The sequence below is a fragment of the Vombatus ursinus genome, unplaced genomic scaffold (assembly GCF_900497805.2).
Source record: "Vombatus ursinus unplaced genomic scaffold, bare-nosed wombat genome assembly UNPS02014779.1, whole genome shotgun sequence".
Taxonomy (NCBI): Eukaryota; Metazoa; Chordata; class Mammalia; order Diprotodontia; family Vombatidae; genus Vombatus; species Vombatus ursinus.
This window is the reverse complement of record NW_020954557.1, coordinates 14678750-14701370: the sequence shown is the minus strand read 5'-3', so window position 1 is coordinate 14701370 and position 22621 is coordinate 14678750. Positions and strand designations below refer to the sequence as shown.

Here is a 22621-nt window from a genome sequence, read left to right as displayed (position 1 = left end):
CTACAGCCTGGTTTCTTTTTAAGAATAAGATCAACTTATTGCTTCAAGGCTGCCCTGCTTGTTTGGTCTTATTCTAACTTTTCTTCTCTTCTCTTTACATTAAAAAAAAAAATCCCTCAATGACAGTCTTTCCTTTCTTTGGTTTTGTTTTTGCTATCCCTTCTCTATCTTCCCTTGCCCTCTCACTCCAACCCCAATTTCTTATTAGGCAAAACAATAAGAAAAACAAAGCCAAAAATATTATGTGATTAACATAATCTGCCTTATAATCTAATCACTTAAATGTTCCACATGAATACTGTGACATTTGAAAATCACTTTCAAGCATTGTACTGATTAAAGTGAAAAAGCCTACTTGTCAGTCAGTTAACAAATATTTATTAACGGTCTACTATGTGCTAAGTGGGGCAGCAAGGTGGTAGAATGGATAGAGCTCCATGGAGTCAGGAGGATTCATCTTCCTGAGTTCAAAGCTGATCTCAGACACTTATTAGCTGTGTGACCCTGGGCAGTTTCCTCATCTGTAAAATGAGCTAGAGAAAGAAATGGCAAACCACTCCAGTATCTTTGCCAGGAAAACCCCAAATGAGGTCACAAAGAGTCAGACATGACTGAAAAACAACTCAACAACAACAACAATACATGCTAGGCACTGTATGATGAGCACTGAAGATACAAAGAAAGGCAAAAGACAGTGTCTGTCCTTGAGGAGCTCACAGTTTAGGAGAGATAATACAAAAATAACTATACAAATAAGCTATATACAGATTAAATGCATAATAATCAACAGAAGGGAGGAACTAGAATTAAGAGGGAAAGGCTTCCTGTAAATTATAGCCTAACTGTATTTCTTTAATGACTGATTTAGGTTTCATTTTTTTTTTGCTTTCCGTAATACAATAGCATGCTTGCAAATATTATTGTTTCTATTCTTTAAACTAAGAAATATGAAATATCTACTGATTAATTTTATAGTTGACTAACTACATAATATATATTATATAATACATAAGACATCATTTTTGTGTGTGTATTATCTTCATACAAGAGTTTAAAATTTATACTTGTGTTATTCTAATTTTTCTAAATGAACTAAATTCTTCAATATTTCAAGTGCTCATGTGCTCATTCACTTCATTGACACAGAGTGCAAGTCCTTTATTATTTGGTAGATAGTCCTCTTCTGGAGTTGTCACACACACACACACAATTCAGTCAATTTGGTGGTGAATCACGCAGAACTTAGGTTTGTCCTTGGGCAGCTGACACTACCATTATTGGTTCCTTTCTCTAGGATCTACCACTGGAATACTAGTGATACCTGGGGTCACTTCCTTGCCATGATGGGTCATCATAGTAGAATTTTTAAAATTACTATTTAATTATGACTTGTGAGATTGATTCATAACTTTAATTAATTCAGGCGAGTTTTAATTATGGCTATGGGCAGATCCAACACAAACTCTATGTACTTTACAAGAGGCAGGAGCATACTAAGCATACTATCATACATACTCATATAATTTCTGTTTTCCTTGATATTTTACTTCTTCCCTTCATTTACTAAAGTGTGGTGTTTAGTTCAAAGCCATACAGAAGTCATTGAAAATGTTATTTGGAATTTAAATCTCTAAATATGTTTCCCTTTTTTCAACTCCTTCCATTCCTGAAAAATGCCCCTTAAAACATTATTGATCTCTATAGCCTAACTAGCACAAATATAATTTATATTTTATCATATAATACCATATCATATTGTATACATGTTACATCATATCATATCATATATTTCATGTGACATACACATGAAATAGATTAGGAATTGAAACTATAAACAATTATATCTGAGAACACAGGAGAATGTGTTTAAAATAAAAACATTATTCTATAATGAGGTTAGAACTTTGGAAAACTTAAATTCAGTTCTAAGAGAATTATTTTAGGTGACATGGTTTTATAAGTATGCTGATCCTCTCTCAGCATATGTGTTTAGCTATAGTCAAATAAGAGACAGTCTTCAAACAATATATTTAATTTACATGTATTCCAAGTACAGTTTTGCTAGTGATCACAACATTACAAAGTTATCTAAAGCCAATTTATTTGGCCACTAGTTAAACAGAAAGGTCTTGGGTCTTTAAGGAAATTAAATTAACAATCAAATAGAAGGACTTCTCTTACTGAAAGAGGAACACTGAAGAAGTATAACAGATTGGCACCTTCTCTTCAATTTATAGAATTAGAAAATTTCCTAAAGCACTGAGATGTTAAGTGTCTTGCCCGTGGTGACAGAGCCAGTAGGAGTCTGAGATGGAATTTGAAGCCATGTCTTTTTAGCTTTCAGGTCAACTTTCTTAATCTCCTCTATAACACAGAGACTCCCAATTTTGAGTCTTAAGCTAAATTGAATTTTAAGCTTAATTATTTATGTGTGGCAAGGGCTGTTCCCCCATATGTAACATGGGGCTGTTGCTGTGTTGCTCAAATGGAAGCTGAGTAGACATCTTTTGCCTCTTCTAACCCTACCCTTTTCCAAGTGAATTTTAATTCTGCCAGGAGGGGAAGCAGGAATTAGGGGACATTGGGGGTATGATATGATAAAATATAAATGTACTACTACTATGTACTACCACTACCTCAATAAGAAAGGGAGTACTGAGATAAAATTGTATCTTTTTGTGCCTTATATATTAGTCTGGGGGATGTGATTTTCAGGTTTAATCTAACTTCTGACTGTTACTTCATTATTGGGGAAAGGAGGACTCCAAGCTTTCTATCCAAGGCTTGACTCCTTTCCCACCAAATACCAGTTCCACAGTGAATACACATAGTACGTAGTCAAGAAACCCATTTATTCCAGTTAAATAGCAAAACAGAAACCAGAGAAAGTGTACATAAGAAGATATATAACAGACAATACAGAGTGAAGGAGTTCTCCCATTGGGAGGGAGACAACTCAGCTCAACCAAGAGAGAAAGTCTTGGCTCTCATCCATGGAGAAATTCCCAGAGTCTCTAATATAGCAAGCAAGGGAAAGGAACATGATGGAGATTGCCAGCTCCTCTCATGTTAGCTTCTCCCAGAGTCTTCTCCTTCAGCAAACTCAAACGAGGTTAGTGTCACCCATCCTCTCCTGAAGCTAGAAGCCAGGAGTATTCAAAGTGACTGCAGAGCCCAAAGCAACTCAAAGAAAACTCAAAAAAAGACTGAAGAGACTAAAAGCAGGTCCAAAAATTTGAAGAAGCTTGAGGCTCTTCTTGAAACTCTTGAAGAGAGGGGAGAGAACAAAGCTCACTCTTCTCCTGCTCTCACCAGTTCCACCCTTTCAAACACAAGCATGGAGCACAACCACCAAATAAAGAGAATGTCAGGCTTTGGGACCAGGATTACATATGCAAATTACATGGCTTTATGGCCTTATTAGCTACATACAGATGTTTAACACAACCAACATCTTATAAATCTCCCTAAGATTTATCCATCAGCATGTACCCTCACCTTTGTTGTTGTTGTTCAGTCATGTCTGATTCTTTGTGACCCCATTTGGGATTTTCTTGGCAAAGATACCGGAGTGGTTTGCTACTTCCTTCTCCAGCTTTTTGTTTTACAAATGAGGAACTGAGACAAACAAGGTTAAGTTACTTACTCAGGGTTACACAACTAGAAAGTGTCTAAGGCCAGATTTGTTCGCAAGAAGATGAGTCTTCCTAACTCCAGGCCCAGTACTCTATCCACTGCACCACCTAGCTGCCCACCCTCACCTTATCCTTACTAAATCTTATTAATGTGGTTAACCAAATTATTAATCCTTTTCATGATTTTATTAATGTTTCATTTGGGCCACTTACGAAATGAGATTTGTATGTGCCCCTAAAGCAGCGTTGCTTTAATAATTTTATTTTGTGATCAGTATTATTCTTCCTGAATAGCTTGCAATTATAGTATGTGATACTGTCCTTAAACTCCCATCCTCAAAAACTTTCACTTGATCTGCTCAACCCCCACAAGCTATCGTTCCATATCTCTCCTGCCTTCTGTGGCTCACCTCCTTGTGAAGGTTGTCTATAACATGTGCCGCCACTTCCTCTCCTCTCATTCTTTTCTTAACTTGCTAGAGTCTGGCTTCCAACCTCATCATTAAACAGAAGCTGCTCTCTCCACATTTACCAGTGATCTCTTAATTGCTAAATCTAATGACCTTTTCTCATTCATCATCCTTCTAGACCTCTCTACAGAGTATGACACTTATGATCATTCTCTTCTCCTTGATACTCTCTTTCTCTAGGTTTTGGGGACAGTACTCTCTCCCGGCTCTCCACCTGCCTACCTGATGACTCACCTTCTCAGGCTCCTTTGCTGGATTCTCATCCAGGCTATGCACACCAGCCATGGGTACTCCACTGGACTCTGTCCTGGGCCCTATTCTCTTCTTCCTCTATACTGTTTCATTGGTGATCTCATCACCTCCCATAGTTTCAGTTATCATCTCTATGCTGATTATTCTCAAATCTACTTATTCAACCCTAACCTTTCTGCTGATCTCCAGTCTTGCATCTCCAATTGTCTATTGGACATCTCAAACTGGATAGTCCACAGACATCTTAAACTCAATATGTCCAAAATGAACTCATTATTATCTTTCCCCAAAACTCTCCTCTCCTTCCTAACTTCCCTATTACTATCAAAGGCATCACCTTCCTCCCAGTCTCACAGGCTTGTTGCCTACATGTCATCCTCAGCTTCTCATTCTTTCTTACCCCCATATCCAATCTTGCCATGGTCTGATTTTACCTTCATATGCCCCCTTCTTTCCTTTGATACTGCCATTAGTATGGTAAAACAGAAGTGAATCTAGGGTAGAGTTGAGGCTGATGAGTACAACAGAACAAGAAGGAGGAGATGGGGGCAGGGAGATTAGGCAGCTGTGGATTCAATATCACTGAGAATGGGAGAATAAATAGAGTGGGAGTTTGCTAGTGAGAAGGGACAAGTTTGGACAAAGTATTAATACAACTTCACTGATGATAGCAGGGAGTAAAATGGTCCCTATCTTGGCTCCTATTCAATCTCAGTCACATATAATTCAATCCAACAAGTTTTCATTGAATATCTATTTTGTGTACTGCTGCTGTGAGAGGCACAAAGAAGAGTAAGACACAATCACTACTTTTGCAGGGTATAAGCTGAATTATGAGGATATGACAAGTACCCAAATAACTATAATGCAAAGGAGAATTTGACAATTACTCTTATAAAATGTTACAGGACAGGGGTTTTCAACCCTTTTTTTGTGTCACAGATACCTTTGGTAGTCTGGTGAAATCTATTTATCTCTTCTAAGAATAATGTTTTCAAATGCATAAAATAAAATATAAGGGATTACAAAAGAAACCAATTAAATTGAAGTAAAGATGTATGTTTTTCCATTCAAGAGGGTCCATGAAGGACCGTCTGAAATCTATCCATATGCCCCTTGGGGCTTCGTGTACCCCAGGTTAAGAACTCTTCCTATAGAGCTTTAGAGTAGGAAGAGCTAATATCTGGCTGTGATTATATTAGGAAAGAGTTTTTGAAAGCTGTAGCATTTGAAGGATGAAGAAGATAGACATAAATAAGAAAGAGGGCATTCGAGGTGAAAGGGGGCATGAAATGAGCAAATGTACACTGACAAGAGAGCATGGGAGCAGGTTCAGATCACAAGATCATAACTCTAGAGCAGTAACTGTAAAGGTCATCTAGTCCAATCCCCTCATTTTACCCAAAAGGGATAAATGATTTGATCAAGGTCAACAACATAGTAAGAAGCAGAACAAGAATTTGAACTCAAGTCCTATGACATCCATTCTGCTGTGCTGTTAGACACTAGACCATTTTGACTGTCATATAGGATAAGTGTAGGAAGTAGAAATAGTAGGTAAAGTGAATGGAAGATAAAATAGGAAAAGATTACAGGGAATTTTGAATGCCAGGTAAAGAAGTAAGCACTTAATTTGATAAGCAATAGATAGTCAAGAAAGTTTTTTAGAAGGGGAATGGTCTGATCAGAAATAGGTTGTAAGTAGATAAGCTGACAGCAGTGTAAAGAAAGGTTTAAGATAGAGGAGCAATTATGGCCAGGATGACCACTTTGCAAACTACTGCCAAACTAACAAAGGCCTGGATTATGGTACTGGCAATGGAAATGGAAGGGACAGGACAGAAGTGATAGACAGCGGCAGACTTAATAGATGAAAGTTTTTAAACTGGAGGCAGCTAGGTGACGCAGTGGACAGAGCACCAGCCCTGAAGTCAGGAGGATCTAAGTTCAAATCTGGCCTCAGACCAAACACTTGACTCCTACTAGCTGCGTGACTCTGGACAAGTCACTTAACCCCAATTGCCTAAAAAAAAGTTTTGAAACTGGATGAAAGACAGAATGATGAAATTGTCATTGAAAATAGGACAGCTAGAAGCAGGAGTGAGATAATAAAGTAACTCATCAAATAAGAGACAGTTTGGTGAAGCAGTGCTGGGCCTAGAGTCAAGAAGATCTGAATTAAAATCTGGCCTCCGATACTTCCTAGCTATTGTCAACAGGGAATCACAACTTCACAAAACTTATGTGAAAACTAGGTTTATTACAAGAGAAATGAACACACATGTGGAACCCAAAGAGTTCACAATCCATACAGAAGTTTGCATATTTATGACATTAGGACAAAGGAAGGAGGAAGGAACACAAATCTCCACCTAAAGGAGTGTAGCATGAGAGAGAGAGAGGGAAAGGTACAATAAAGATGGGAAAAGGATAAAACCCCTCCCTGAGGGGGAGGAGCAAGGCAACAGCAAAAGCCACATTTTTGTCCCTTGGGAACTGCTAGACTAGGAAGATGTGATGACCTGCTATTCTACAAGGGTCCTAGCTGTACAAGCAATTTCTTAGCCTAGTGCAGACTGACTGGCACCTGTCTTGACTCCCAAGGACACACAGGGAGTACAGCTTGAGATGCAAACAATACATTATGTCAGCTCAAGGTGGGGCTTCATCCTTGACATATTCAGAGTCTCCTGCACACTCCAGGTCCAATGTTTTCAGAAAATATGGCAACTCGAAAAAACAAGTTAAGGGGACCCCTTAACATTCTTTAGCACTATGTAACCCTGGGCTCGTTACTTAACCTCTGTTCACTGAAGTTTCCTCATCTGTAAAATGGGGAAAATAATACCACCTACCTCCCAGAGTTGTCGTGAAGATAATATGAGATAATATTTGTAAAGCACTTAGCAGAGGGCCTGGCACATAGTAGGTGCTACATAAATGTTAGCTATTATTATTTTTTCTACAAACAGCTCATGAAATTTCATTGCATTACATTATTGTCATAACTTACACATAATAAAATTGACTGACACAAAATATCACGTAATAAAAAAACAGTTCAAGGGAGCTATATGCCTGTGTAATTGAGGTTATTGATTAGTGATAGAAAATGACTCTCAATAGAACATCAGTTTTAATAGTTATTAAAATTAATAACTACTTACCCAACATTCTCCTCGGTAAAAGCATAAAAATACTTCAAGTCCATTGCTACAAACCCACACACACACACACACACACACACACACACATACACATACACACTCTACCTCCTTCAAGTAGCTTTTGTCACTATTTTGAAGGTCATACTATTCATTTTTAAATGAAAATTTCTATAACACTTACAATGATGTAGACACTCTTCCCAGTTCCTGTTGGTCCCACAAATATCGAAGGTTTCTGATGTGTGGTCAGCAAGTCCATTAATGTAGAATATCTAACTGTGTCCAGAGTTGGCACAATGATTTCATTAAACATCACATCTCGAGGAATAGGAGGGGCTGATCTTAGTCTGGCTACCCATGCTTCCCATCGTCCTAGCCCCTGTTTTCCACAAATAGTCAAATATTGCGTGTTACAAAAGTATTTTTTAAAAAGAGGCTCAGCTCAACTTTATAAAGGAGAAAACATGCATACTGTAATATCAGATGTTTCCACATTTGCTTGATCCTTAAAATAAGCAATATTGGGTTTTAGATTTAAATTTTAAAAATTCAAGGAAGAAAAGCAAATTATATTGTTATATAAAGCAAGAGAAAGAGCTAAAAACTATTTAAAACAAAAATATTTAAAAATTTTTAAAAACTATTAAAAATCTCAGCCTAATCAATAGTATTGAGAAAACTGGATTTACCAATTGGTTAAGTAACAGCATGGAATTTCATTAGGTAATTAATTATAAGTCAATCATATGATTTTTTCACTTAGACTCTAAGGACAACATAGTAGTACAAATTATAGTGCCTTTTTAATAGATTTAATATCAGCTTAGATCATCTGAGCAAGAGAGACTAACCACAAGGTTTTACTGTGACAATTTAATTGGAGTCAAATCAATGAGGCTAAAAACTGAAACTTTATTGTATAAAAGCATATTTATAAATCTAACATTTATAGAAAATAAAAGTTTCTAACAGAACTCTATTATTTAGCCAACAAAATTTGTCTATAAACAGAAACATAAAGGGATTCAAAAATGAGAAGTTTTAACCTGAAGTGTAGTCCCAACAGTGAGGTTCAGGCCCTGGCTTATTTTTAACTCATAAAGGCATAAAGAAATGAGCAAAAACCTGATGGTTTTTTGTTTTTTTGCTTTTTGGTAAGGCAATCGGGGTTGAGTGACTTGCCCAGAGTCACACAGCTAGTAAGTGTCAAGTGTCTGAAGCCAGATTTGAACTCAGGTCCTCCTGACTCCCGGGCCAGTGCTCTATCTACTGTGCCACCTAGCTGCCCCTGAAACACTTGTTTTAATGAGAAAAGGCAGATCCAAAAAATAATAGTAATAATTTCATGTACCCCTTTATTTTTCTCAATACATTTTTTTGTCATATAGATAGAAGATCTATAAGAAATAGCATGGCATAGCAGAGAGAGTGCCAGACTTGGGGTCAGGAGGACTAGGGCTCAAATCCCAAGACTATCTACTAAGTTATAAACAGCTTGTATTTTATTTATAAGGAAGATGATTTCCATACAAAAAATTTGCAAAAATTTCCTATTAATGCATATAATAGGCACTATGGTATAATGGAAAGAATACTAGATTACAAGTCAGAAAATCTGAATACCAGGCCCATCTCCATTACATACTATCTCTGTGACTTTCAATAAAACATTTAATCTCTCCTTATCTGTGAAATGGGCAAGATAATAACTGTCCTGATAACCTCATTCAGCTGTAAGGATCAAATGAGTATGCATGTGAAAGTGTTTTGTAAATTATAAAACACTATTGGATACAAGATGATGATGATCATTGTATAAATATAAGGAAACAGCTAATTTAGCTTTTGCCCATAGGATAATTAAGGTATCAAAGCTTTTATTATATTTTAAGAAGTCAAAAGCTCAACTTTACAATTATTACATCATATTTTTTTAATTTTGAAAAGTATACAAAAAAGTATATCTGACAAAGCTAAATATACCAATATGCAAACCTTGACACAAGTGTTGGTGAACACAGTCATTATCATACTATATGATTTTCAGAAAAGAAAGTTAACATTTCTTTCAGAAATCTCACCTCACTGATGAACTGATATTCGTAAATTGTTCCTTCGTCAGGAAATGGAACAGTTATGGGTTTTGCAGTAATCTTTTCAGTACCATTCAGCAATTTGTATGTATTTCTAGTCTTATCTGAAATTGGACCATCCATTAATTCTCTAACAATTTTATCAAATCTCAATCGATCTTCCTCTTTACAACTAGCTCCAAGAGACCAGGTCAATGAAAAGAGAAAAATACCCTATATTGGTGAAAAATACATTTAGAGAAATACTTTAAATATTTTATGAAAACTGCAAATAGAATTTTAAATGTATTTATCATTCACACGAAAAAAAATAAAGGAAGAATATAAACTGTTCTAACAATAGTGGCATTCTAGTACACTGTGGTTTCTAAGCTTCACCTCTTATGCTCTATATAATTATTCAACTTCAATACCTACACTACCCTTCAATTTCAACATTCAGTAGGAAGATGACTGTTACATGGATGAATTAAGAAAATATATATTTTTTTGTTTTTTAACTAACGAGTTGCTAAAAATACTCATTCTTACCTCAAGCAAAGAGTAAACTTCACTATCACCTTTGACCTTAGCTTTGGCTTCATCCGCAAACTCATCCAACAGGCAGTCCATTAGATTCATTAAGGATTTAACTAAATTTGTATCTGATGTGGGAGACAATTCCTTAAAAACAATAGAAGCATTTAAATTTGGCATCAAACATGCACCACATTCAGTTTAGGCAGTAATCCAACACAGCATTCTTGTTTTAAATTTATTTTGCAAGCAAACAAACAAACAAAAAATCAACCACTATACACTAAAAATCTGCAAGGAAAGCAATTACACTTTAAAACATAAAACTCTGTTAGGATTATATCAATATGATAAATTAATGAGAACCCATTTTAGGTCACTTAAAGATATATCCACATCCTCATTCATTCAGAAGTCATACATTTCACAACAATAGGTAGGGGGTATATTCTTAACTAAATAAAGAATTGAGGCAATTATAAAAAAATAGATAATTTTGATTACATGAAATTCAAAAGCTTTCGCATATGCACCCAGGTTATGGAAGGAAACAGCTAACTGGGAAAAATGTTTTTTAGGTTAACTTTAATTTTTCTTTTTTAAAAAAGTTCTTTCAAACTTCCAGTTTTCTTACCTTCGTATGTTTTCTAACAAATTCAATAGCAACAGGGATTATTCTGTCAAATAAGCCCATTATAAATTCTTTCTGAATAGCACTGATCCCAACAGGTAAAACATTTAACCAAGATAACATCAAGGGTCTCCAGCCCAACATCTGAGGCTCCATATAAATCATACCACATCTGGAAACCTGTTGGCGAAGATAAGGAGAAGATAACTATTCATCTTCAAGATGACATTTATGAAACGAATAAGCACATTTGCATATTACATATTATACATTATTATCTATGATAACATAAAAACATTTTTGAGAAGTATTCTGAAGATAATTTTAGTCTGAATTCTTAATCTATGACTTCCAACATGATTAGAAGTAGATGAGAAGAAAATAATTTCTGAATCTCAAATTTGCCATGGAATCTCAGTATATTAGATAAAATATTTTGTTCATTTTAATATAATATTTGTCAAGAAAAAATTTCCTTAGAGGAAATAATTTGCTGATTACACTAATATTTTTTATTTAAAAGACATCACTAAATTATCACATCATATTGGAAATTTCACACTCTATAAAAATGAGTAAAAAAAATTGAAGAACTTACCGTAGCAGGTGAGGCCACTTCTAAATCCATTGGTTCAAAAATTAAGCTCATTTGTGGTGACATTTGGATGATCTCTCCACTCATTAGACAGAGCTTTTTATTATCATCCAAAACAGTATTCATATTCTCAATCCAAACTGCATCTACAGGCCCATCAAAAATCAACCATTTCCTATCTGGAGACTATATTACAGATGTGGGGCAAAGGTCAAGGAAAATGATAACATTTTTAACATTAGACCAATAATTAATAAAGTTACAAAACTCATATATAAAAATCAAAAGCAACAGTATCCTGAAAATTAAAGTCACAGAAAAATGTCAATGTACACTCTGACTCAATTTACAACTGAAATAAATATACTCCTAACAGAAACCTATTTGTGGTATTAATCTACCAAGATGTATAGCATCTTTCCTCAAATTAAAGTTGCTAAAATTTAATCATTGCCAATATTCTCTCGATCTCATATCTGCAGAATTCCTTATAGTGCTTTAAGATTAGAAAAATAAATCTGGTACTAAAGCCAAACAGTAAAGGAATTCTCATTAGCATGGTTTACCAGTTCATGTATCAATAATTTTCTATTAAAACCATTTTTCCTTCTTTCCCTCTAAGTGTGTACATATGCAGACAAATACACATAAAGTGACCTGTTCTTTCCTACGTTTACAAAAATGGCCCTAGAAAGTAAGATATTATCCAAGACAATCTCATTAGGCTGTTAAAAAATTTTTAAGATACGTGAATAATCTCTAAAATTAGAATGGTCAAAAGGACTCTAGGTGCTAGTCATGCTAACCTTTGCATATGAAGCATCCCATCAACCAGTATGGATTTTTAGTTAAAGTAGTAATGGCTGCTGCCATTCTACTGTTTTCTTATTTCGCCTTCTTCATAATATTCACCTTCAAACACTATGCTATACATTCCAGCCAAATTAGACTCTTAACTATTCCCAGTTCTTGTTCTGTACTCTCCCAGCTCCACACATTCATGTAGGCCATTCCCAATTCCTGGGACATTTTCTCCACACCTCCACACCTGCTAAAATCTTTCTCATTCAAGGCCCAGCTCAGGGAACATCTCCTCCGTAAAGTCTTCTCTGATACCTGAGGCTTAAAGCCTCAGTCAACCAATACTTATTGTTTACTATGTGTCTGGCACTATAGCAAGCACCGGAAATACAAAGAAAAGCAAAAAACACTGCCCTGCCTTCAAGACAATTTAATGAGGGAGAGAATATGTAAAAACTAGATATATACAAGATATATGCAGAGTAAATGGAAGGTAATTTCAGAGGAAAAGGCATTAACATCTGGGTAGGGTAATAGAAGGTTCTATAGAAACTGGGATTTGAGTTGAATACTGAAGGTAGTCATGGAAAGAGAGGTGAGATCTCTTCCATCCAGAACTCTCTTAGAGTGCTTAGTGTAGTTCTCTCTTCTGTGCTTAACCCCACTGCCTTACATTACACTTATTTATGTACATGACCTATTAGATCATAAATTCCTGAAAGGAAGGGACTGTTGTTTTTTCAAATCTGAAAACTAAGTGTTAAATACAATTACTGTTGTTGTTTGTCCTTTGTTTTTGAAAAAGATCAATGATATCATGAGGGTAATGTATTGACTTGCATGTGAAATGGATTGAAGTGAGGCAGAGTTGCACTAAGTCATCAGCCTCACTTTCTCTTCAGAGTCATCAAAGTCCAGGAGCAAGACAAAAATCAAGATCCCTGGTGATGGCTCAGGATGTAGTGGATGATCTTCAGTGTCTGACCAAGCTCCACAGTGCCTGCTTCCACCACCTTCATGGCCGTTGGAAGAGACTGTTCTCTTTCACCCATTCTGCCACAAGGGAGTCTTCACATGCTTGGGGTAGACAATCCCTAATTCACCACAGGTTTGAGGCCTGTAAGTTACCTTGGCCCTTCTGCCAAGATGGTTTTACCAGGGTGTGGCCACTATGCATGCTACAGCTTCTTGGAGCCACAGGTGAGAGATGGGTGACAGGTGGACCCCAAAGGTGGATGAGCAGCCCTGAAAAGGGCTCAGCAAGCCCTTAACACCATAGGTGCTAATCCTACCTAAACACCTCATATACCCTGTTACATACAATGCCTTATATACAGCAGTTGTTTAATAGATGTGTGTTAAATAGAATTCTAAGGGCCTACTTGTTTCAGCCTTTGGGTTTGGATCTGCCCAAAAGCTAGGACCAGGTCTGGCCGTAGGCAAGAAGTATTATAAGAAACCTCTATTTCAAAATGTAGTCAGCTCATTCTTGCTAATAGTAATTATCAGTGTCTTTCCCTGCTTTCTGACCCCTATTGCCTCTATTCATACCTAGGTACTCAACTACCTGTTGCCCAGATACTTGATGAGTTCCTTGACCCCTTCTAACTCTGTTCCATTGATAGTTTCTGCCATTTTATAAATCCTAAAATCCATGTTTTCCCTGCTGGATTCTTCTTACAGAGACTTTCCTGGTCATTTGCCTCATATAAATGTTTTACTTGCCCTCTGAAACCCAACACTGACACCTAAGGAAATCCAAGCTCTAAACTTAGCCTACTTTGATAGACTATTAGAGACCCCTGTGGTCTCTCACAAAGGACCTCTGTGTTCTCTCAGGAAAACAACTCTGCTAGGGAGTTGGTGAGGAGGAAAGGGAAATGACTGAGAGGGAGTCCTTGTGTTGGGGGAGGGTGGTGGGTTCCCACTGATGAATGCTCCTATGGGTTCTGTGAAAGATGTTCTGTGAAGGGATATGGGGGCATTGTACTGGGTGTAGTCTTGGGAATTTGGCCCTTGGAAAAAACCATGTATCTACCAGAAGCCTTTTTGCAAAACCCTGTAACTTGTAAATGGCATTAACTACTCCACAGAGTTAGCAGCAGGCACACATTACTCCTTTCCTCAACTCCCCACTCCCAAAAGAGGTGGGAACTGGTAAATCCTCTATAACTTCTCCTTCTATGGAAAATCAGCACTTTTCAAAGATTTGTGAATGAACCCTTCATTTATTATTATTAGAGTGCAATTAAAGAAAACTAAAGACAGAAGTGAGAGCAAACAGAAGAAATGAGTAGAAAAGGAATGTTATTGTGGTAGCTAATTGAGCTCTTCTGGGGTACTTCGATGGTACTTTTGGTCTATAGTTACTGGGTTACCTGTGCCTCTCTCCTCTCACTCATTTTCTTTTCCTCTCTCTTCTCTATACTTTCCCACTGACTATGTGCACAATGCCAGTTCCCCTAACAGCCTTATAGGTGATTACAGTGCCCATATCCATGACCTATGCAAAGAAAAGCTAAGCTCTGCGACTGCCAATCTTTTGTAGATGGACATCACAAATTATACATGCAAATTTTAAAAATGATTGCAAAACCAAAAAATCATACAATAAATAATTTTTATAACAATATCATGGCTTTCATTGTAATACAAAGGTAAAATATACAATACTTACCTGAGAAGAAGCGAATGCTCTAAAGCTTACTGCTAGGATGCCATCTGACCATTCATGAGATACTAAGTCAAACTGTCCATATAGTTGACCCATAGTTATTGACTTGGGATTTATAACAGTAATTTGAACTTTGTTTTCTTCCATCAATCCCTTGATGTAAAAAAAATAGTTTATGTCACATATAGAATATATGGGTCCAACTCTCTACTGTATTTTCGTCAACTACTTGGAAAGTAGTTCATTAAACTAAAGATGATGGTATAGAGGGATGTATGAGAATTGGCATTTCTGGCTTGTACTTTTCCTACTATGGTATTATCCTATCTCAGAAAGGAGTCTAAGGAGTGACTTGCTCATAAGGTAGCAATTATTCTAAGTCACCAACCTTCTGGTGACTTAACCAACTAGACCTTTATTTCTTCCAGTCCCCCAGGATTAACTGAGACCCATGAAGGGATTCTGTCCTAAATATCTACATCCCTTGGGTCAATGGCAGCTGGCTCAGTTATGGAGCAGGACAAAAATCTCTCAACATCAGGAGTGAAGGACCATATGGCTAGACAGTGTAGAGACAGCATTACTTAGGATGCTGAGTCTTACAATGAGCTGCCCTCCAAAAAATGCACTCAGCCATATGCTCTAAAATAACAATCTGCATGCTCAGGCTGGAGTGGCATAAATAACCAGAAAAGAGTGGGTTTTCCCATTTTAGCTTGGCTAGAGCCATAGGCCAAAGGAAATAACAAAATTCAATAAAAAGCAAATGTAAATTTCTACACTTGAGTTTAAAAAAATTAGCTTTACAAGTTTAAGATGAAAGAGGGTAACAATTCCAACTTAAAAGATCCAATAAACTACACATTGAAATGTACGAGTGAATAGTATGACATAGCAGCTACAAATATTAATGCTAATGCCTTCTTGTAGATTCTTCTCATCTGACTGTTCCTGACCAAGCTCTTAAGACATGACAGAGTCCAAGAAGTTTTTTAAGAGTATCAAGTTAGGCATGTACAAAACAGGAAACAAAAATAAATATACAAATACAGAAAAACAAGATTTTCAAAAAGTAAGTTTTAAGAATATATTAACAATTATCTCAAGTCCTCAGGCTATGCCTTATGGTGAAACTGCCTTATGGTGAATGCATGTTTCTTCTTCTTTTTTTCCAATTTAATTTTAAACACCTAGTCTGCAATGCCATACTTTGTTCCTATACTGACTGCTGGGAAAAGTGGAAGCTTTCCACCTTTCAAGTGCCCTTCCTTTATTTGACCCTCTCCCTCAATACACACACACACACACACACACACACACACACACACGTATATGTGTGTGTATATATATATATATATATATACATACATATATATACACATATATCTTATCTCCCCTTCCTTGGAAGGAGGTCATTCATAAGTCATAAATATCCAGACACCACAGAGCTTTGAACATCTTTGTCTGCTATCTAATACTATTTAAGTCAATAAGTAGATAGGACTTGAAAACAGGGTTCTGTTCCTTCATGAACAGCTTTGCCCAATTCAATGAAAAGACTCTGAATCAAGCTATCACCTCTGGTTTAATAAATTAAAAGATACTAATCTGCACAGCAAGTGCCAGCTCATACTGCTTCTGAAAGGTCAATTACTTCTTTAAGTCTATGCTACCACTCTACCTATCCAAACTTATGCAATCATAAAATTGTAAAATTTCACACTCAGATTTATTTTTATTTTATAGTAAATTCCCTGAGGTTTTTTCTCAACCGCTAGATTGGCATATTCTCACTAGTATTGCCTCCAATTATACACTTTCCTCTGCTGGTGGTAAATTCATCTCCAAATAGCCATTTAAGGCACCAGCCACTTTAAATATTTTTCTCCAAACTTGATTAGCAGCCTCTGATTCCCAGCACCTTTTATAAGTCATATTCCCCCAATGTAAGCACCTTGAAGGCAGGGGCTATCTTGTTTTTAACTTGTATTTAACTCTCAGTGCTCGGCACACAGTAAACATTTAACAAATATTCCATCCATCTCTATATATAGAAATATGTATTTCTTTCTACAAAGTCCTTCTCAATTTGCATTTGATGAAAATGGATGTCATAGATGTGAAATGACTTGCTCAAGGTCACAAAGCTTCAAGAACAGTGGAAGAACAAGGATTAGAGCCTAGGTCTTCTGAATCCTAGATAGTACATCTCCTATTATGGTATAATCTCTTTCACCAATTCCTGATGTGAATCTTTTGTTTGATCCAGGTTATGTTCCTCAATAGCCACTGAATACAGTATCATCATTGCCAACTTCAAACTATTTATATTATTCTTTTGCCTAAATCTCTTCTTCTCTAAAGTAGAGATAATAGTCCTAATAGCACCTACCTTACAGAGTTGTTTTGAAATAATGTAAGTAAAGCTCTTTACAAAAAAACCTTAAAGCATTACATATTAGTCAGATGTTAGAATTACTGTCTCACTATATCCATCTTCTTCTTATTTAACAACTCAAATCCTAACTATCCTTGAGAGTTTATCTCAAGTTTTGTTTTGTCACTACCACAATGCCTTCCTTGCACTGATTTTCTCCTTATATGTATTTCCATAGAATTTAATTGTCCATATCATTCATTTGGGGCAACTAGGTGACACAGAGGACAGAGTGCCGGGACTGGAGTCAGGAAGACTTGAGTTCAAATCTGGTCTCTGATGCTTATGAGCTGTGTGACCTTGAGCAAGTCATTTAACCCTGTTTGCCTCAGTTTCCTCATCTGTAAAATGAACAGGAGAAGGAAATGGCAAACTTCTCCAGCATCTTTGTCAAGAAAACCCCAAGGGGTCACAAAGAGTCAGACATGACCAAATGACTGAACAATAACAATCACTCATTTAAGCCTTGTGCGTGTGTCTAGAATTAGCCTTGTATTTGTATCTTGTATCCCTAAACTGCATTATAAAGTTACAAACTACATTAAGTTCTTAGAAAGCAGTGTGTCTTAAACTTCTTCAGTACCCAGCACACTGTTATACACATAGCAGATGCTAAATTAGTACATACTGAAGAAATTAAACATTTTTGAAGTACTGAACATAAAGGGGTTCTACCAAAATATTGCAATGTCATCTTTGTTTTGCTAATACAATGTTTATACCACAAAACACTTTCATCAAAAAAAACCCTGGTGAACTACATTTAGCTCATGAAGTACCTACCTTTTCACAAATGTCATTCAAGGCACCAGCTAAAACTCGATATGCACTTGTCTTTCCTCCAAATGGCTCTCCAACAATCATAAAACCGTGGCGTACAATCATCATTTCAAATATTTGTAGGATCTTCTCATAAAAGAATTTGGTCATTTGCAAATTCATTTCATCACAATTATCTTTAATAGCTGCCATTAAATCATTGTAATCTGGTTTAGGCAACTTCACTCCAGGAAACAAATCTGAAGTAATTCCCTGCCAAGGGAATATTTCAATGTATATATTTATTATATTTTGTGATACACAAAGATGCTAAAATTTTGCTAGTTCTAATACCTAATATAGATAACATTTAAATTCATGTAATGTAAAAGTATTTAACAATATACCATTTTAATAGTATGACAGCAGCATATTACCTAATTTAAAAGAAATATAGGCAAATGTATACATGAAAACAAATGCATATGTGTGCTTCTAGGTGTGGTGATAGAAATATTTTTCAAAAATCATAACCAATATGCAACTACCTTGGCATCATTCAGAAAGCTAATTGTTTTAAATTAACAAAAGGCTATTTGACTAGTATTAATTAGATTTATATACAAAATATAATTACTTAATTTTGCCCTAAAACATTTAAAATTTATTTTTTTAAATGCTCAATGCCAAAACAATATGAATCTGCATTCTCAATTTGCTGGTATAACCCCTGTCCCAAGCCCATTGGTATGGGATTCTCTCCTCATTAGCGGAGCTAGTGAAAGATGACAGCTTCAATTCTCAGCTAGTCCCTCCTTTGGGAACCTTCAAGCAGGACTTTCCCTTCAGAACTATCCAAGTGAGAGTCTTCTTTGAACTTCAAGAGAGAAGACTGACAATTGCCAATGCCACTTCAGGTGACTAAAGGAAGAGACTGTGGAAATAAAGACATGAGAGGAGCAGGCAGTCTCCATCATGTCCCTGTTCCCAGCTTGCTACACTAGAGATTTTGGGGAACTTCCCCTTAGGTGATTGGTTGAGCTAAGTTATATTGCTCCCAGTGGAAGAGCTCCTTCACTCTGTGCTGTCTGGTGTATATTCTGTTATGTATACCTTCTCTAGTTTCTGTTTTGGTATGATTTGGATAAATGGGTTTCTTTGTTATTCTCTGTGTTCATTATAGAACTGATATTAGGTGGGTAAGGTATCAAGCTTGGGGTCTCCCTTGTCCCCCAAATGACAAAGCAACAAAAAGTTAGATGGAACATAATCATATCCCCTAGATGAACAATATTTAAGGAAGCAGATTGATATACCTCTAGCCCAGTACCCCTCTCTCTGAAGAGAATAGAGTAGTGGCTTCTGGCCCCAACCTCCTACTTCCCCTCCTGGAAGGAATGAAAATCTTCCTTGGAAAAGGGTGGGTGAAGAAGAAGCTAGGGATGTCTATTCTGCCTCCCTTTGAGACAAATGAGGACAGCCTCTCACCACAGGTGGGCCCTTCTACACACATGGGGCCCTCCATTCTAGTCCTTCCCTTACACTAGTAACTTTATAACTATCATGGCAATATAAATATTCCCCATCTCCTCTCTAATGAAAACTATTCTTTTTTGTTATGGACAAATTAAGCTCTTAACGAATGTAAAGCTAACCCATCCTGAGTGTAAAAGAGTAGGAGAAAGCCTTCTATCTTTTTGGATTCCCCAAATTGTTTGGCCTTCTCCCTTGTCAGGATCAGAGTACTCAGACTGTGGGGTATGACGACCCATAAGAAAACCTATAGGTTTTTGTATTTTTTGAGAAGACTAGTCCAAGGCTAGTGACAGAATGTATGTAATATGTCTATTATCCAAAAACTAGCCTAGCTAAATTTTGAGAGAGGCTCATCATCAGACTGACGTAGGGCAATGATTTTTTCCTCTACAGTAAATCTCGAAGATCACCTAGTTAATCACAGAAGGTTGCAATCTTTATCACAGGAAGAAATACCCATATCAATGAAATCACAGATCTCTGAAGTACTGAGGAAATAGGTGAGACCACTATATTCTATCTAATGGCCTGGTATTCCTAGAATTTGGAATCTGCAATAGGCAAGTACTTGAGCCCTAAGTCTACTGAGAAAGTGGTTGCACTGTCAAGAAAAGTTGCTTTGATACTGGTTTTTAAATGTGGGTTTTATGGAGTACCTATTGTTCTGGTCCCCTTCTTAATGGAAATGCTCTCCCAGACCCAGATCTTTCTTCAGCTGCTTGACACATATTCTTTGAATAGCTCCCTACACATAGAACAAAGGCTAGAATTCTGGGGTTCGAAGTAAATACAAGCAGTAAAAGGAAGCAAAGGTCTAAGATGAAGTAGACTAGTGACAAAGGTCAAGGGGATTGAAAAGGGTGAGGAATATGCAGTTCAAGATGCTCAAAGGGGGAAGGGATTAAGGTAAAGAAGACATTTAGCCAAATATTGAAGTTACTACAGAAGAGAGAGAATGACTTGGAATTTTTCAAGGGGGGAAGGAAAGGGAATAACCATATATTTAGCTCCTGTGTGCCAGGCATTGTGCTAAACATTTTACAAATATTGTCTCGTTCGACTCTCACAAGAACCCTATGAAGTAGGTGCTATTATTATTCACATTTTATAGTTGAGGAAACTGAGGCAGACTTGCCTCAGTTAAGTGACAGCTAGTAAGTGTTTGAGATGGGTTTGAACTCAGGTCTTCTTGACTCCAGGCTCAGCACTCTGTCACTATATATTTTTATGGGTGAAAGTATCAAGAATCTAAACAGAAAGGTGTTACGTTCAAAGGAAGAGAGGAGGCTGCTGACAAAGGATTTGATAGGTAGCATAGCGGATAGAGCCCTGGGCCCAGAATCAGGAAGACCTGAGTTCAAATCCGGAGTCAGACACTTACTAGCTACGTGACCCTGGAAAAATTATTTAACCTCTGTTTTCCTCAATTTCTTCATCTTTAAAATGTGGATAATAATAGCAACTGCCTCCCACAGCTGTAAGGGTCAAATGGGATAACTAGCACAGTGGGGTTTTAAGTCAGTTTGTTCTGCAAGTCAGCTTGTTCTGCCATTGCTGCTGATTTCCCACCCCAGCCCTAACCCTTGTGTTGTTCCAAGTCTCCATGCCAGGTGGGAGGCAATTTAGCCTGATGGAAAGGTGGGGTCCCTGAGCAAAGGCCTGTTCTAGCTGTACCTCTGCCTATATACAGAACCTAAAATACAGGTATCTGGGAAAATCTGAGGAGTACATATTTTATTTTATTTTATTTTTTGCTTTTTGGTGAGGCAATTGGGGTTAAGTGACTTGCCCAGGGTCACACAGCTAGTAAGTGTTATGTGTCTGAGACCAGACTTGAACTCAGGTCCTCCTAACTCCTAACTCCAAGGCCAGAGCTCTATCCACTGCGCCACCTAGCTGCCCCTGAGGAGTACACATTTTGCATGAATTTCTCTTTTTCCTTAATTCTTCCTACAGAAATTGGAGGATGAGGGAAAGTAACATTTTTTAAATCTCTTATTATTCTGACATCTTTGGTCAAATTTTCAATATCTATTACTGAAAAACATCAAGATTGTTAAACCTAATTTTATCTTACACATTCCTATAAATTCCAGTACTTTTATTTAAGGAAATAAAAATAATTTTAACTTTAATTTTAAGATATTTTTCCTTAGTATTAAACTATAGCTGAATCTCTATCTTAAAGTTTTTTTAAGCTTCAATATAAACACTGCCAAAATTATGCACCAAAGACTAGAAAATGAAATTATTAAATTCATAAATGACCTAAATTGCTGACTTATATCTGATTCAACATAGCTAGTAGAGCACATATCAAATAAAAGATAGAACACTTTTTTTGGTCTAAGTGGTTTTATAGAGCAAAGACTATTTTCACTTGTTTTGTAAAATATCCAATATAGAGTTTGACACATTGAGGTGTTTGATAAATGTAATATTATAAAGATTTTAATGCATTATACCAATTAATGTTCTTACCTCAAAAAGTGGTAGATCATGGGACAAAAATTTTGGCAGATTCACATCTATGATGGATCTAAGCAGCAAAATTTCTTCATTTTCATTTGGATATTTCAGCTGAAAATGAATTCATTATCATTTATTTAGCACATTAATTTTTGATACTTTTAATAAGAACAAATTAGAAATTAAATGCAGAATTTTAATTTTTAAATATGGTCTTATTTTACCTTTGGATCAATTGAAGGATTACTATACACTTTCTACTTAGATATCTATAATTCAATACAGACAGAATTTATATAATATTTTTATTTTACTTTAGTAATCTTTATTTTTTTTTCTTTTTCAGTTCCAAATCCATTGTCTTATGTATGAAAGGAATTTCCCATGTGAAAAATCTCTCTGATGCAATTCAGCAACTTAGCCACGAAAGAGTTGTCTAGCACACTGAGAGTTTATGTAACTTGTCTAGTCCTATTTCCTAGCAATTAAAAATATGGATTTATTTGAATTTGAGTACAGCATGTTAAATTCAAGCTTTTTATATTATTGAAAGTATTTCAATTGACCTTAAAACTGTCAACTTACA

At 36.3% G+C, this 22621-nt stretch overlaps 1 protein-coding gene across 1 annotated transcript in view; it reads right to left on the bottom strand.

Moving 5' to 3' along the window:
• The window catches only part of DNAH7 (dynein axonemal heavy chain 7), a 265553-nt gene that overhangs the window by 145151 nt on the left and 97781 nt on the right, over positions 1–22621 (bottom strand). Inside the window, exons 25-32 of the mRNA XM_027866000.1 lie at positions 22048–22146; positions 18055–18303; positions 14838–14987; positions 11363–11545; positions 10768–10944; positions 10149–10280; positions 9606–9830; positions 7706–7903 (exon numbers count right to left, since the gene is read on the bottom strand). Coding sequence (XP_027721801.1) covers positions 7706–7903; positions 9606–9830; positions 10149–10280; positions 10768–10944; positions 11363–11545; positions 14838–14987; positions 18055–18303; positions 22048–22146 — 1413 coding nt within the window. The remainder of the gene's footprint in view (positions 1–7705; positions 7904–9605; positions 9831–10148; positions 10281–10767; positions 10945–11362; positions 11546–14837; positions 14988–18054; positions 18304–22047; positions 22147–22621) is intronic.